Source organism: Callorhinus ursinus, unplaced genomic scaffold (genome assembly GCF_003265705.2).
Source record: "Callorhinus ursinus isolate GAN/ISIS: 27379988/994484 unplaced genomic scaffold, GSC_fseal_2.0 scaffold121, whole genome shotgun sequence".
Taxonomy (NCBI): domain Eukaryota; kingdom Metazoa; phylum Chordata; class Mammalia; order Carnivora; family Otariidae; genus Callorhinus; species Callorhinus ursinus.
This window is the reverse complement of record NW_027397183.1, coordinates 374461-391004: the sequence shown is the minus strand read 5'-3', so window position 1 is coordinate 391004 and position 16544 is coordinate 374461. Positions and strand designations below refer to the sequence as shown.

The following is a 16544-nucleotide window of genomic DNA, read 5'->3' as shown; positions in this document are numbered from 1 at the left end:
ATGTGACCATGAGATAATTTTACCTAATTAAGATTTCTGCCTTCAAAGAACTTGAACAGTCACAAGTATTTAAAAGACCTACAATAAAATTTTTTAAAATTGAAACTGTTCAGTAAACTTATGATGATGGATTTACATCATATGCCAATCAGATGAGTACATTTACCAAAGGTCATAGGATGAGTTCACAGTCTGTTTTGTTCACTGATGTGGCACCAGCATCTAGGAGTAGAGACTGGCACATGGTAGGAGCTCCAGAGATACTTGGAATGGATGAAGAGGTATTTGAGGTTAGAGTAACTTTGAGAGTCACTCATAAGGAGGACATGTAAGTAGGACAAGTAGAATGTTTTACTATTTTCTGATCAACATTGGGAGGCTTTATGGAGGCAGAAGGTAGGTTTTCTCTTGGAGAAGAGGTGTGGGGAGCCCAAGATCCAAGAGTTGTTTGAATGAAAGGAGTGAAGAGGTTAGGAGGAGAGAAGAAGAGAAGGGTACTCCAGGCATCTAGCACAATTTTGGAAAGAGCTCAGGCTAGTAATAATTATAAGGGCGGGGGGGGGGGGATGGGGTGGCTGGGTGATAGACATTGGGGAGGGTATGTGCTACGGTGAGCGCTGTGAATTGTGCAAGACTGTTGAATCACAGATCTGTACTTCTGAAACAAATAACGCAACATATTTTAAGAAAAAAGAAAAAGAAGAAGATAGCAGGAGAGGAAGAATGAAGGGGAGTAAGTCAGAGGGGGAGACGAACCATGAGAGAAGATGGACTCTGAAAAACAAACTGAGGGTTCTAGAGGGGAGGAGGGTAGGGGGATGGGTTAGCCTGGTGATGGGTATTAAAGAGGGCACATTCTGCATGGAGCACTGGGTGTTATGAACAAACAATGAATCATGGAACACTACATCAAAAACAAATGATGTAATATATGGTGATTAACATAACAATAAAAAATTTAAAAAAAATAATTATAAGGGCTTGGGGTGGCCTGGAGTAATCTGTTCTAATGTTTTACAGTGATATATGAAAGTCCTATGTATCACATAGTTTCTGAAAAATTTGATAGCGATTGGAATCCTTTCATGTCCTAATGTAATTAGTTCTTAAAACCACCAGCTCTCCTTCTGGGGACACCATAGCTGGATCCTTTGCTATCAGTCTGTTTCTCTTCTTCACAGCATTAATCATATCTGTTGTTCTCTACTGGATTGCTATGGGGAATAGACACTTTTCACTAAATGTTAAGTATGCTACTTAATGTTCTTGACACAAGAATCCAGCAGCACTGCATAAGTTCTTCTCCCTTTCTTGACAGTTCTTTTATGCCATCTCCAGCAGTAAGTCCTCCAACGTCATTGTCCTACTATTAGCACAGATAATGGTAAGTGTAATGACCTAGTTTTATGCTTACAACTGTAAACTACCAGAAGTGTTTATACTTCTAAATATTGTAACAATTCCCTTTGGTCCTTCACCACATTCCAAGTGACTTCTGGATTAACTTACAGGGCATGTACTTTGTCTCCTCCGTGCTACTGATTCGAATGAGCATGCCTCTAGAATATCGCACCATAATCACTGAAGTCCTTGGAGAGCTGCAGTTCAACTTCTATCACCGTTGGTTTGATGTGATCTTCCTGGTCAGTGCTCTCTCCAGCATCCTGTTCCTCTATTTGGCTCACAAACAGGCACCAGAGAAGCATATGGCACCTTGAACTCACGCCTGTTACAGACTGCTGAAGGCCAGTGGTGTCAGAATTTGGATATAAGAGAAAAAATGGAGGGGACCAGGGCCTCATGTTTTTTAAACAATCAAAATGCTGAGGTAGCATATTCTGCCTTCAGCGTATGCCTCCCTCCTCTGTGGATACTGTGATCATGAGTAGCATTAGCTAGAAGATGGGAGCATGAAATAACCTTAAGCTAGCACTCAGCTGAGAGCATCCCATGTAGGTTTGAGGCTGGTGGGAAGGGGGGTGGAAAAGAGCCAAGAAACTAGGTGGCGGGAATACACTGGAACTCTGCAGGTAAGGGGAAGTCTCAGGTAGCTGGGCCGAACATCCAGAATTTCTGCTCAAGGCTCACATGGAGGAGGTTGTGGCTTTCCCTTAAGATTGACTGTCATTAAAATCAGATTGCAACCCTTTGGCCTTAGCTTCATTTTCTCCAGGATAGCTTGGTGTAGTGTGCTTGTGCAATCTAACATGAGTTGGCATCCTCCTGCCAACCCCTGCCCTGTTAAAATAACCAACAGGTTCTCTGTTCTTGTCTGGGGACGGGACGGTGTGCTACTGAAATAGATTCTACCAAGAGCGTTCAGGTATATCATCTTTATTGATTTCCTTTTAAGTTAGTATTATTTGAGAGTGAATTACTGTACATTCAACTTGGTGATGATGTCTCATTTTTTTCTTTCCATCTGCCTCTCATGCTGTGTGGTAAAACAATGAATAACTTAACTAGAATAAGTCATTTTCCTATGCTAGCCCCTACCTTCTCCATCTGTGAAAGGAAAATGCTGGAAAATGTTATAGAACATTGAGAAATGCAATTTAAGGAAATCCTTAGTTTTATCACCAGGAAGTCTCTAAGATCTTATTCTGAATTTTATTATGTTTTGGGTTTCTAGAGGCAAAATGAAGGTTACAGCTTAAAAGCAAGTTTACCAGAAACAAAAGCACTCTTGAGGTTTTATCAGCTAACCAGGAGGATTCAAGTATACTCTAAAGGCATTCTTAATGGCATCTATTTTAGCAGCCACAACATTCTTACAAAAGCATAATTTTAATAGGCTCATCTGCTCAGATACTTTATAGCAGCTCTCACATATACAGATTTACAAATCCTCTTTAATGTTCAAGGAGCCTATAGAATTAAGAGATATCATCATACAGAGAAATGTAGTGAAGTTGAAGCTTGAAAGAAATCACATGAAAAGAATGTGGTTCCCGTCTTAAGTTGACCATAAATAAGCCATCTATTGCAGTAGTCACCCCCAAGGCAAATGACAACAGAAGACAGTTCCCCATGATGAACTGGTTTCCAGAGGAGTTTGTCTCTACCAGAGACGGTGAATGGGTGGCAGCTCATTCTTCGGGAAAGGATCCCTACTCAACACCCAGAAACAGCTGTCAGCCAACGCCATTAGTTGCTCTCATCACATCTCTGTATCTTCAGAATTGGAAGAAGAATGTGAGGCTGTACTGTACGCCTGTGCAAAAGAAAACAAAAGATCCGTAAGTGCGAGAGCATGAATGTCAGCAGTTGCATGACTTAAGGCAGGGAGTAGAGTCACTCACTAGAAGCCAGGTAACCTGAATTGTACACTTGGCTTTGTTTCCAGCCTGCCGTTTGACACTAACAAATTTCTTAATATCTGTAGATCTTTTCTATAAAGCTAACATATGCCTATAATTGACTTGCTATAGAAATTTAAAATTTTTGAAAGACAAAATGCTTTCTTTGCTAAGCAATCAAGAATGCAAGGTCAGTGGCTATTGTGTGTGCTCTGGTCTGAATGTTTGTGTCTCCCCAAAATTCATATATTGAAATACTAATCCTAAGGTCAGGTGATGATATTAGGAGGTAGAAACCTTTGGGAGGTGATTAGGTCATGAGGTCAGAGCCCTCGTGATTGGGATTAGGGCCTTATAAAAGAGCTCCCCGCCTGCCGCCGAGCTCCCTCTCCCCTTCGACCATGTGAAGACATGGCAGGAAATTGGCCGACTACAGCCTGGAAGAGGGCCTTCCCCAGACACCAAATCTGTCCTTCAGAACTGTGAGAAATAAATGTGTGTTGTTTATAAGCCAGCCAGTCTATGGTCTTTTATTCTAGCACCCCAAACTACATGTGTCTTCATTAACAAATAGTATTTAATTTATATGACCAATCTGTAAAATTAATGTAAATGGAGTAGAATTAAATGTAATGGAAAGAAGAATGATATAAAACTTTTAGAGTCTTGGCATTGCCATACATTTCCTCTATGAACTTGGACAAAAATATAAAAGACTTATCAAGGATTTTAATCGAAATACAGAGTAATGCTTATTCCTCCCTATTAATAAAACACAAAAACCTGCCAATTATCTTAAAAACAATGTCTCTAACCACCACCATTCATTTTATGCTTAGCATTATTAACCAGGCACTGTTTGAGGCACTTTAATAGTCTTAGTTAATAGAAAACAAACTGCGGGTTGCTGGAGGGGAGGTGGGTAGGGGGATGGGGTAACTGGGTGATGCACATTAAGGAAGGCACTCAGTGTCATGAGCACTCGGTGTTATATGCAACTGATGAATCACTAAACTCTACCGCTGAAACTAATATACTACATGTTAATCGATTTTAAATAAAAAAATGGTAATTTTTAAAAATAGCCTTAATAATAATAATAATCCTACAAATTATCCTTGGTTTACAGGTGTGGAAAGTGAGGCAGAGAGCGAATAAATCCATTTGCCCAAGGCTGTTAAGTGGCAGAACCAGAATTTATACGTAGTCTGATTCAGGTTCTTCTGGTGGTTCCATTATAATTTTGATAAACTTTTATTGCTTGATTTTTCTCTGGACAGTTACCATCAAGTCCATGCCATGAAAAAGCAGCTTGTCCTCCTACCACTTCTCTCCACCAAAATAATTTGACTTGCTTGTTATCTTTGTAATTTTCTATTATTCTAGGAAATCTGCGGTAAACAGAGACCTGAAGTGTGTTTATTAAGGACTTTATCATACCCTGATAGGTTAGATCACTAAAAGAAGTCTATCATCACTCACTCGTTGTTTTGCCATGTGTGAGTCGTGCTCTGGTTCTGCCAGTGTTTCTTCTTTGGAAGCAGTGGGGGCATCCAGTGGATCAGCCATGGAGGAAACAATAGGGATTTTCTTAGCCTGGAAATAATCATAGGCCTTCTTTCCACAGACTAAGAGTGTGACATTCTCCCCACTGCTCTGAATTCTGTCTACCACCTTCTCATAGGGTTCATCCGCCACGTTCACTCCATTCACTTCGATGATGATATCTTCATCCTCCAGCCCTGCCAGCTCGGCAGGGCTGCCCTTCAGTACCTATAAAAAGAAGTTCTGAATTATCACTTCCAGACACGGATAAAGGAATGTTAGATTAGCTTCCCTTCAGAGGAGAGAGGAGTCTGAAAATGTGTTCTTAATCATATTCTTTCTCCCTGAGGTACAGGAGAAAGGTGCTCTAATGCTTTTCTGCTTCAGAAAGTTCCAACGTCCGTACGCAAATGAGTACCATGGGAAGAGGGCTCCAAGATGACAGCACAAAGAAGACTCTGAACTCACCTCCTCCCACAGACACCAAATCTACACCTACATAAAGAGCAATTCCTCCTGAAGAACTGAGGGCTGATTGAGCAGCGTCTGCACAAAAAAAAGATAGACCACATAGAGAACAGCAGGAGATGGAGACACAGTAATGATGAGACCCCCACCCTTGCCACTACAAACCGCAGTAGGGAGGGATAGCACTGAGGAGTCTGCACACAGATTCCCCAGACCTGGGGCACAGGGAAAAAATAGCAGTTTCAAGAGCAACTAGACTCTGAAGGGAACCAATTTACTAACCGTAGAGCATCCAGCAAATGGTAGGGAAACTGCTGAAACTCTCCAGGGTCACACGTCTAGCAAGTACCACTGTTCACATTCCCTCTCCAGCTTGAGAGTGCAAGACCGGCCCAGGGTCCAGGTGCTCTAGCCATCCTGCCGCCTCAGCAAACCCAGGGACCCTAGCCCACACCAGCTCCAGGTGGGCACTGTCTGGCGCACACCAGGACCCCCTCAGCTGTCTCACCAAAGTAGTCATGGCAGAGGCACCCCAAGATCACCCCAGCCAATGCCTGCTTCAGCCATGCCACCAGAGCTGGCTCCACCCAAAGCCACTAGGTACATGCAGTCTACACTGGGGACATTACTACACAAGATCACTCCTTTAAGACAGGGTGAGGTAGCTCTTTTGTCTAATTCATAGAGACAAACACCAAAAGTGAAACAAAATGAGACAGGAATATGCTCCAAATGAAAGAATAAGATAAAACTTAAGAACTGAACAAAATGGAGATAAGCAATCAACCTGAGAAAATGTTCAGAGTAATGGTCCTAAAGATGCTCACCAGACTTGAAAGAAAATTAAATGAATTCAGTGAGAACTTAAAGAAACAGAAAATATATTCTTTATCTCTAATTGGTTTTTATAATAACTGAAATTTTAAAATACCCTAGAGGGAATCAACAGATGATACAGAACAGATCAGTGATCTGGAAAGACAGGTAAGCACCCAAGCTGAATAACAAAAAGAAAAAAAATTTTAATTGAAATAAGGTTAAAGAGTCTCTGGGACAACATCAGAGTGTGGTAACATTCATGATATAAGGATCCCAGAAGGAGAAGAGAGAAAAGGACAGAAAGCTTATTTGAAGAAATAATTGAAATAACTGAAAACTTCCCTAACCTGGAGAAGGAGACAGACGTCCATGAGAACCCCAAGCAAGATGAACCCAAGGAGGAACAACAAGACCCATAATAATTTAAGTGTCAAAGATTAAAGATAAAAAGCAGCAAGAGAAATGCAACTAGCTACATATGAGGGAAATCTCATAAAGGCTATTAGCTGACTTTTCAGTAGAAATTTTGGGATTATATATATAATCCCACTCCCCCTCTGGCCTGCAAAGGGCTGAAAGGAAAAAAACCTACATGCAAGAATATTCTACCCAGCAAGATTATTTTCAGAACTGAAGGAGAAAGAAGTCACAACCCCTAAATCAGCCTTATAAAAAATGTTGAAGGGCCTCTCCAGGCTGGAAAGAAAAGGCCATAACTAGAAGAAAATTATGAAAGGAAAAAATTTCACCAATAAGAGCAAACATAGTAAAGGTAGTAGCTTAGTCACTTATAAACCTAGTATGAAGGTTGAAACACAAAAGTAGTAAAATCAATTATATCTTTAAAAAAAGATTTACAGGGCGCCTAGGTGGCTCAGTTGGTTAAGCGACTGCCTTCGGCTCAGGTCATGATCCTGGAGTCCCGGGATCGAGTCCCACATCGGGCTCCCTGCTCAGCAGGGAGTCTGCTTCTCCCTCTGACCCTCTTCCCTCTCGTGCTCTCTGTCTCTCATTCTCTCTCTCTCTCAAATAAATAAAATCTTTAAAAATAAATAAAAAAGATTTACAAAATAAAAAGATATAAAATAAGACATGCGCTAAATGCAGAGGGGAAGGAATAAAAATGTGCCTTTAGAATGTATTTGAATTTGGGACGCCTGGGTGTCTCGGGCGGTTAAGCATCTGACTCTTGATTTCGGCTTGGGTCATGATCTCAGGGTTGTGAGATCAAGCCCCCTGCATCGGGTTCCACACAGGGCGTGGATCCTGCTCAGGATTCTCTCTTTCCCTCTGCCCTCCCTCCCCCACACTCGTTTGTGCTCTCACTCTCTCTCTCTTAAAAAAAAAAAAAACATGTGTTTGAATTTAAGTGACCATCAACTTAATATACACTGTATATATTTCGGGTGTTCTATGGGAACTTCATGGTAACCATAAACAAAAACCTGTAATAGATACCAAAAAATTAGAAAGGAATCCAGGCATAACACTAAAGAAAGTCAAGAGTCATAGGGAAGAGAGCAAAAGAAGAAAGGAATAGAAGAACTACAAAAACAGCCAGAAAACAATTAACAAAATGTCATAGGTACATACCTATCAATAATTACTTCAAATGTAAATGGTCTAAATGCTCCAATCAAAACACAGTGGGTAACTGAATGGATATAAAAACAAGACCCATTTATATGCTGCCTATGAGAGACTCACCTCAGGCCTAAAGACAGGCTAAAAGTGACAGGCTCGAAAACATACCATGCAAATGGAAGCCAGAAATAAAACCAAGGTAGCAGTGCTTACATTAGATAAAATAGACTTTAAAACAAAGACAGTAGCTAGAGATAAAGGCTCTACCTAACGATAAAGGGAACAATCCAACGTAACAATCATAAATATCTATGCACCCAACATAGAAGCACCAGACTACATAAAGGAATTATTAATAGACATAAAGGGAGAAACTGACAGTAATACAATAATCACAGGTGGCTTTAACACTCCACTTACATCAATGAATATATCATCCAGACAGAAATTAATGAGGAAATGGTGACTTTGAACAACATGTTAGACCAGATAGACTTCACAAGTATATACAGAACATTCCATCCAAAAATAGCTAAATACAAAGCAAAAATAAATATCTAAATATACATTGTTTTCAAGTACACATTGAACATTCCCCACGATCTCGCATCAGGCCACAAAACAGGTCTCAATAAATTTAAGATTGAAATCATATCCTGTATCTTTTCCAACCACAACAGTATGAAACTAGAAATCACAAGAAAAAATCTAAAAAGAACACAACATACTACTAAACAATGAATGGGTCAACCAAGAAATCAAGGAGGAAATCAAAAAATACATGGAGACAAATGAAAATACAATTCAGTCTTTGGGATGCAGTAAAAGCAGTTCTAAGAAGCTTATAGATATACTGCCCTACCTCAAGAAACAAGAACATTTCAATTTAACCTTATACCTAAAAAAGCTAGAAAAAGAACAAAGCCCAAAGTTAGTAGAAGAAAGGAAATAAAGATCTGAGTGGAAATAGAGACAAAAAAAAAAAAAAAAAGAAAGAAAAGATCAATGAAATCAAGAGCTGGTTCTCTGAAATATAAACAAAACCGTATACCTTTAGGCAGATTCATAAAAGAGGACTCCAAATGAGAAATGAAAGAAGTTACAACCAACACTATAGAAATAGAAAGGATTATAAGAAATGATTATGAAAAATTAGAAGCCAATAAATTGGACAGCCTTCCCTCTTGCCACTTTTATCCAGCATAACACTGGAAGACCTAGCTGTGAGAATCAGACAATAAATAAAAGGCATCCAAATTGATAAGGAAAAAGTATAATTGTTATTATTTGCAGATGGCATACTATACATAGAAAACCCAACAGACCCACCAAAAAACTATTAGAATAAATGAATTCAGTAAAGTTGCAAGATATAAAATTAATACACAGAAATCAGTTGTGTTGCTATACACTAATAAAGTAGCAGAAAAAGAAATTTAGGAAACAATTCTATATACAATTGCACCAAAAAGAATAAAATACCTAGGAATAAACTTAACCAAGAAGGTATAAGGCCTGTACTCAGAAAACTTAAAAGACATTGATGAAAGAAACTGAAGATGACACAAACAAATGGAAAGACATTTCATGCTCATAGATTGGAAGAACAAACATTGTTAAAATGTTCATACTACCCAAAGCAATCTATAGATTCAATGCAATTCCTACCAAAATACAAAAAACATTTTTCATAGAACTAGAACAAATAATACTAATTCGTATGAAACCACAGAAGAATGCCAAATAGCCAAAGCAATCTTGAGACAGGAGAAGAAAATTTGGTATATCACAATCCCAGATTTCAAGATATACTACAAAGCTACAGTAATCAAAACAGTGTAGTACCGGCACAAAAAATATACACATAGAGCAATAGAACAGAATAGAGAACCCAGAAATGATCCCACACTTATATGGTCAATTAATCAACAGGAGGCAAGAATATACAGTGGAGAACAGACAGTCCCTTCAATAAATGGTGCTATGAAAACTGGACAGCTACATGCAAGAGAATGACCACTTTCTCACACCATACACAAAAATGCTGGAATAGGGAGTGAATAAATCATGAGGTAAAAGGTACGGCATAGGGAATATGGTCAATGATACTATAATAATGTATGCTGACAGATGGTAGCTACGCTTGTGGTTGAGCATAGCATAACATACAGATTTGTCAAATCACTATGTTGTACACCTAAAACTAATGTAACGTGTCAACTATACTTCAATAAAAATAGATTGGACAACCCAGAAGAAATACATACATTCCTGGAAACAGAATCTTCTGAGTCAGGAAAAAATAGAAAATCTGAGCAGACTGGTAACCAAATTGAATCAGGAATCAAAAACTCTCAACAAACAGAAGTCTAGGACCAGATGGCTTCACAGGTGAATTCTACCAAACATTTAAAGAAGAGTTAATACCTATCCTTCTCAAAGTATTCCAAAAAATAGAAGAGGAAGGAAAGCTTCCAAATTCATTCTACAGGGCCAGGATTCTACAAGGCCAGTTTTTGATAACAAAACCAGACAAACACACCACCAAAAAAAAAAAAAAAAAAATTACACATCAATATGCCAAATGAACATAGATGCAAAATTCCTCAAAATACTAACCAAATTCTACAACATAGTAAAAGGATCATTAACCATAATCAAGTGGGATTTATCCTAGGGATGCAAGAATGGTTCAATATCCACAAATCAATATGATACACCACATTAACAAAATTAGAGTTAAAAATCTAATGACCACCTCAATAAATGCAGAAAAAAACATTGACAAAATTCAACATGATAAAAACTCAACAAAGTGAGTTTAGAGGGAACATACCTCAACATAATTAAGACCCTATATGACAAGCCTTCAGTTAACATCATACTCGATGGTGAGAAGCTGAAAGCTTTTCCTCTAAGATCAGGAGGAAGACAAGGATGTTCCATTCTTACCACCTTTATTTGATGTGGTAATGGATGTTCCAGCTACAAAAATTGGAAAAGGAGGGGTGCCTGGGTGGCTCAGTCGGTCAAGCATCTGCCTCTTGGTTTCCACTCAGGTCGTGATCTTGGAGTTATGGGATTGAGCCCCACATCGGGCTCCACGCCAGTGGAGAGTCTGCTTGGGATTCTCTCTTCCTCTGCCCTTTCCCACCACCTCTCTCTCTCTCTCTCTCGCAAATAAATAAGTAAATCTTTTTTAAAAAATTGGGAAAGAGGGCGCCTGGGTGGCTCAGTTGGTTAAGCGACTGCCTTTGGCTCAGGTCATGATCCTGGAGTCCTGGGATCGAGTCCCACATCGGGCTCCCTGCTCAGCAGGGAGTCTGCTTCTCCCTCTGACCCTCTTCCCTCTCATGCTCTCTATCCTCATTCTCCCTCTCTCTCAAATAAATAAATAAAATCTTTAAAAAAAATAAAAAATAAAAAATTGGGAAAGAAATAAAGGACATCTAAATATGGTAAGGAAAAAGTAAAACTGTCACTATTTGACATGATACTACATATAGAAAACCCTGAAGACTCCACCAAAAACTATTAGAGTAAATGAATTCAATAAAGTTGCAGGATACAAATTTAATATATAGAAATCTGTTGTGTTGGTGTACACTAATACCAAAGTAGCAGAGAAATTTAGAGAACAATTCCATTTTGGGGCACCTGGCTGGCTCAGAAGAGCATTCAACTATTGACCTCTGGGTTGTGAGTTTGAGCCCCACACTGAGAAAGAAAGAAAGGGAGAGAGAGAGGAAGGAAGGGAGAAAAGAGAGAGAGAAAAGAAAGGGAGGGAGAAAGGAAGGAAGGAAAGAAATCCCATTTACAATTGTTCCAAAGAGAATAAAATACCTAGGAATAAACGTAATGAAGGTTAAGAAGGAGGTTTGGAAGTCCTGTACTCTGAAAACTGTAAGATGTTAATGAAAGAAATTGAAGCCGGCACACACATATGGAAAGATAGCCCATGCTCATGGGTTGGAAGAATTAATAGTGTTAAAATGTCCATACTACCCAAAGCAATCTACAGATTCCATGCAATTCCTACCAAAATTCCAATAGTGGTTTTCACAAAACTGAACAAAAGATCTTAAAAATGTGTATGGAACCACAAAGATCGCGCATAGGTAAAGCAATCTTAAGAAGAACAAAGCTGGGGTCTCACAATCCTAGATTTCAAGGTATACCACAAATGTACAGTAATCAAAACTGTGTGGTACTGGCACAAAAATAGACACACAGATCAATGGAACAGAACAGAGAGCCCAGAAATAAACCCACGCTTATATGGTCAATTAATCTACAACAAAGGAGGTAAGAATATACAGTGGGGAAAAGACAGTGTCCTCAATACATGGTAATGGGAAAACTGGAAAGCTACATGCAAAAGAATGAAACTGGACCACTTTCTTAACACCACATACAAAAATAAACTCAAAATGGATTAAAGACCTAAATATGAGACCTGAAACCATAAAACTCCTACAAGAAAACACAGGCAAAAATTATATGCCATCGGCTTTAGCAACATTTTTCTAGATCTGTCTCCTCAGGCAAGGGAAATAAAAGCAAAAAAACTATTCAGTTTAGTTTGACTATGTCAAACTAAAAAGCTTTTGCACAGCAGAGGAAAGCATCAACAAAATGAAAGGGCAACCTAGTGAATGGAGAAGATATTTGCAAATGATATATCTGATGAGGGGTTGATATCCAAAATATATAAAAACTCGTACAACAAATAATCCAATTAAGAAATGGGCAGAAGACCTGAATAGGCATTTTCCCAAAAAAGACACACAAATGGCCAAGAGACACATGAGAAAAGATGTTAAACATTTTTTTAAAGATTTTTATTATTTATTTGAGAGAGAGAGAGCGAGAACACGAGCAGGGTAAGGGGCAGAGGGAGAAGCAGACTCCCTGCTGAGCTGGGAGCTTGATGCAGGGCCCGATCTTAGGACTCCAGGATCATGACCTGAGCCGAAGGCAGACATTTAACTGACTGAGCCACCCAGGCGCCCCAAGATGCTCAACATTATTAATCAGGAAAATGTAAATCAAAACCACAATGAGATATCACCTCACATCTGTCAGAATGGCTAGTACCAAAAAGATAGAAAATAACAAGTACTGGCAAGGATGTGGAGAAAAGGGAATGAGCCCCAGTGTGCTGCAGAGGGGAATGTAAATCAGTGCAGCCACCATGGAAAACAGTATAGAGATTCCTCAAAAAATTTAAGAGAAAAACCATAAGACCCATTGATTCCACTTTTGAATATTTTCCCACAGAAAGCAAAAACACCAATTTGAAAAGATCTGTGCCACCCCTATGTTTACAGCAGCATTATTTATAATAGCCAAGTTATGGAAGCCACCTAAGTGCCCACTGATAGATGAATGGATAAAGAAATGTGTCTGCGTGTGTCACACAATGGAATACTACTCAACCATAAAAAATAATGAAATCTGGGCGGCTCAGTCGTTAAGCGTCTGCCTTCAGCTCAGGTCATGATCCCAGGGTCCTGGGATCGAGTCCCGCATTGGGCTCCCTGCTCAGCGGGAAGCCTGCTTCTCCCTCTCCCACTCCCCCTGCTTGTGTTCCCTCTCTCGCTGTCTCTCTCTCTCTGTTGAAAAATAAATAAAATCTTTAAAAAAAAAAAATTAAAAAAAAAATAATGAAATCTTGCCATTCACAACAACATGGATGGGCTTAGATAGTATTATGCTAAATGAAATAAGTCAGACTGAAAAAGACACAAGCCTTATGATTTCACTTATATATAGAATCCAAGAAACAAAACAAAAAGAAATAGACTCAAATCCAGAGAAAAAACCGGTGGTTGCCAAAACAGAGGTAGATGGGGGATATGGGCAAAATAAGCAAAGAAGATAAGAAGTACAAACTTCCAGTTATAAAATAAGTAAATCACAGGAATTAAAAGTACAGCTTAGGGAATATAGTCAACAATATTTAATAACTGTATGTGACAGTGGTAACTACACTTACCAATGATGAGCATTTGTAATGTATAGAATTGTTAAAACACTATGTTGTACACCTGATATCACATTGTATGTCAACTACACTTCAATTTTTTTAAAAAATCATTAAGATCATCAGAAGAAAAAAATGTGTAGCATAAGTGGTTGAATATCATATTGTAGGTCTTCTGGGTTGAAGGCACTAATTCACTTTCATAGGTTCTCTTTCTGCATTCCCAACTCGAGAGCCATAGGGACAGTCTTCTCAGTGTCATTCCCTACAGGCTAGGGACATTATGCCAAATGTGTCAAGGTAAACAGGTATCACTCCCAGTCAGAGCTGACAGTGACTGTCCACTACAGTCATGTCAAATCGCTCTATTTGATTTGAAAGTCTCTAAAGACAATTAGGTGTTTAAGAAAAACAAAAGATGTGAGCTTAGGATGTACTAGTCACTCTCTTAAAGGGTACAGGACCATGACAGCATTTATTTGAACCCAAGTGAGACCCTCAGTGCAGGCTTTCAATGTAACCTTTTTACTAAGCCATCAGTGAGTGGGAGACACTCTGGCTGTGTTCCTTGGGCTGCTAGAACCAGATGACCATACCTCTTTGATGAAGGATCCTGGCCGACCCTGAATCGCATTTAGGTGAAAGCCATAGCCGTTTTCCCCTTTAACCAGCCGGCAGAGCTTGGGCTTATGATCTCCTACTTCCTCTGTGGTATCTGGACTTGAAACCTCTAGAGGAGCAGGTGTAGGAGCTGGAGTCTCCTTGACAGAACCATTAGGCAGTTCTTGACTTTGATAGTAGAGAAATGGAGAAAAATGAGCCTTTTGAAAATAAAGGGAAAAAACCATTAATTGTAAGTATGAGTAGTTACACGTTATTAAATGTGCTAGCTTAATTTACAAGGTGTCATGCATGTTCCACAAGCCTGGCCGACACCTCTGGTTGCAGACAGTAAAATTTCTATACTACCCGAACCAGAAAAGGTATAAAGAAAGATTGAGCTAGACTATGGAGTAAACAAATGCGCATATACATAAAAGCAGTACAGGATGTTGTACAAAGATCCAAAAATAAATAACAAAAATGCTAGTTTCTTTTGACTTTGTGTAGTGAGCAAGTCACTGACCAATTGTAGGCAGTAGCCCTGTGGGAGATGACACACATCGAGTGACTTGCCCTGTAGCTCATGCATAATAGGTTCATCTAGCCCTTCCTCCTCAGTAAGATGGTCTTCAGAGCTCCTTAAATACATCAGAGAAAGTGAAACAAAACACTATTTTTATTACCATCTGAAGTACACAGAGTAATTTGTTGTACTCATTTTACTATTTTGTGTTGTAATCATTAGCTGACACTCCTGTTATGCCAAACTCCTCACCATCTTTAAGTATTTCTAATCCATCTCCACTCTCAGACCATCCATGCGAAGAAGGGAGTGATGGTCTTGAATACAAAAGAGACATAGAACAGGAAACATATGACTGATTTTTTAAAAGAATTAAAAGCTTAGTAGACTGTGGGTTTTAATTGAGAATTAAAAGGGTAGATTTGGGTATGGTAAGATCCTGGATCAGCAGTTAAATTGCTGCCCACAAGTATCCAGGACATTTGTTAGGCCATGAGGAGAAAATCAAGCAATTGAAAGTGAGTACAATGTGTGCTCTGCCCCAAATTGTACTGTTCAGGAGCCTGGTTAAAATTAGATTGGGTCCTCTGGTTATCATCTCTCTCACTAACCACAAGACCACATCTTCCTTTCTAAATAAGAGTCACAACAGCTAAGAACTCCTACTTACCGGTTCAACTAAATTTCAGACCTTTCAGTGATATACTTGCAAATGTCCCACATTTCTTTCTATCTTTAAAATGTAGAAAGTTGGGATGCCTGGGTGGCTCAGTCAGTTAAGCATCTGCCTTTGGCTCAGATCGTGATCCCAGGGTCCTGGGATCGAGTCTTGCATCAGGCTCCCTGCTCAGTGGGGAGCCTGCTTCTCCCTCTGCCTGCCACTCCCCCTGCTTGTGCTCTCTCTCTCTCTCTGACAAATAAATAAATAAAATCTTTTTTAAAAATGTGGAAAGTATCAGTGACTCATTACATACAAAAATACCTCTGACATCACTACCCAACAGGCAAATCAACTGTATGTGATAGTAGCAGCTGATCTTGAAGGTAAGTACAGTAACATTAAACAGTCAATGAGTTTTTATTCACTTTCAGTTATTTGGGTGCCTAGTATGTGCCAGGAACTGCTTTAGGTGTTTGTTTTATTCAACGATATATCTCAAAGTTCCCCCCATCGCGCCACCCACCCCTGTATGGAACCTACTTTAGAGGGGTTTTGTGGGGAGGGAGAAGATGGGGACAGGCATATTTTTAGATCAAAGTTCTCTCATATTAAACCAGAACATTATAGTTAAATCATTGTCATAAAATGAGGAGGGATTGGAAAAGAAATGATGCCAGAATTCCCTTTACAGCAGCCAGAGCAGTGACCTCCTGACTTCTGCCTAACTTTCCCACCAAATGGGAGGTCACCAATTGGCAAAAATGGCTCCCCCTGTTTCTGGCAGCTTTAGTTGTCCTTAAGCCAAAAGCTAGCTCCCTAGACATTCTCTATTTGATTAAGCTATGCCCCACAGAACACCTCAAAAATAAGGACTTCTTGCATGTAATAGCCTTCTGAATTCTTTTATATATATGTGTGTATATATATAAATGTGTATATTTATATACATGTGTATATTTTATATATATGTATGTATGTTTATATTATATATATATATATATATATACACATTTGTAGAACACACACACACACACACACACACACACACTATATTTA

At 39.1% G+C, this 16544-nt stretch overlaps 2 protein-coding genes across 6 annotated transcripts in view; one reads left to right on the top strand and one right to left on the bottom strand.

Annotated features, from left to right (window-relative positions):
- GPR89A (G protein-coupled receptor 89A) overlaps positions 1-2149 on the top strand; it is a 56355-nt gene extending 54206 nt beyond the window's left edge. For both annotated transcript variants that reach the window (XM_025858475.2, XM_073889880.1), the window contains 2 exons: positions 1319-1384; positions 1512-2149. In XM_025858475.2, the coding sequence (XP_025714260.1) occupies positions 1319-1384; positions 1512-1718 (273 nt within the window). In that variant the 3' untranslated portion in view covers positions 1719-2149. The remainder of the gene's footprint in view (positions 1-1318; positions 1385-1511) is intronic.
- Positions 2150-2348: 199 nt separating this feature from the next.
- The window catches only part of PDZK1 (PDZ domain containing 1), a 49620-nt gene continuing 35424 nt past the window's right edge, over positions 2349-16544 (bottom strand). For all 4 annotated transcript variants that reach the window (XM_025858474.2, XM_073889879.1, XM_073889877.1 and 1 more), the window contains 3 exons: positions 14298-14522; positions 4782-5072; positions 2349-3214 (listed from right to left, as the gene is read on the bottom strand). In XM_025858474.2, coding sequence (XP_025714259.1) covers positions 3161-3214; positions 4782-5072; positions 14298-14522 — 570 coding nt within the window. In that variant the 3' untranslated portion in view covers positions 2349-3160. The remainder of the gene's footprint in view (positions 3215-4781; positions 5073-14297; positions 14523-16544) is intronic.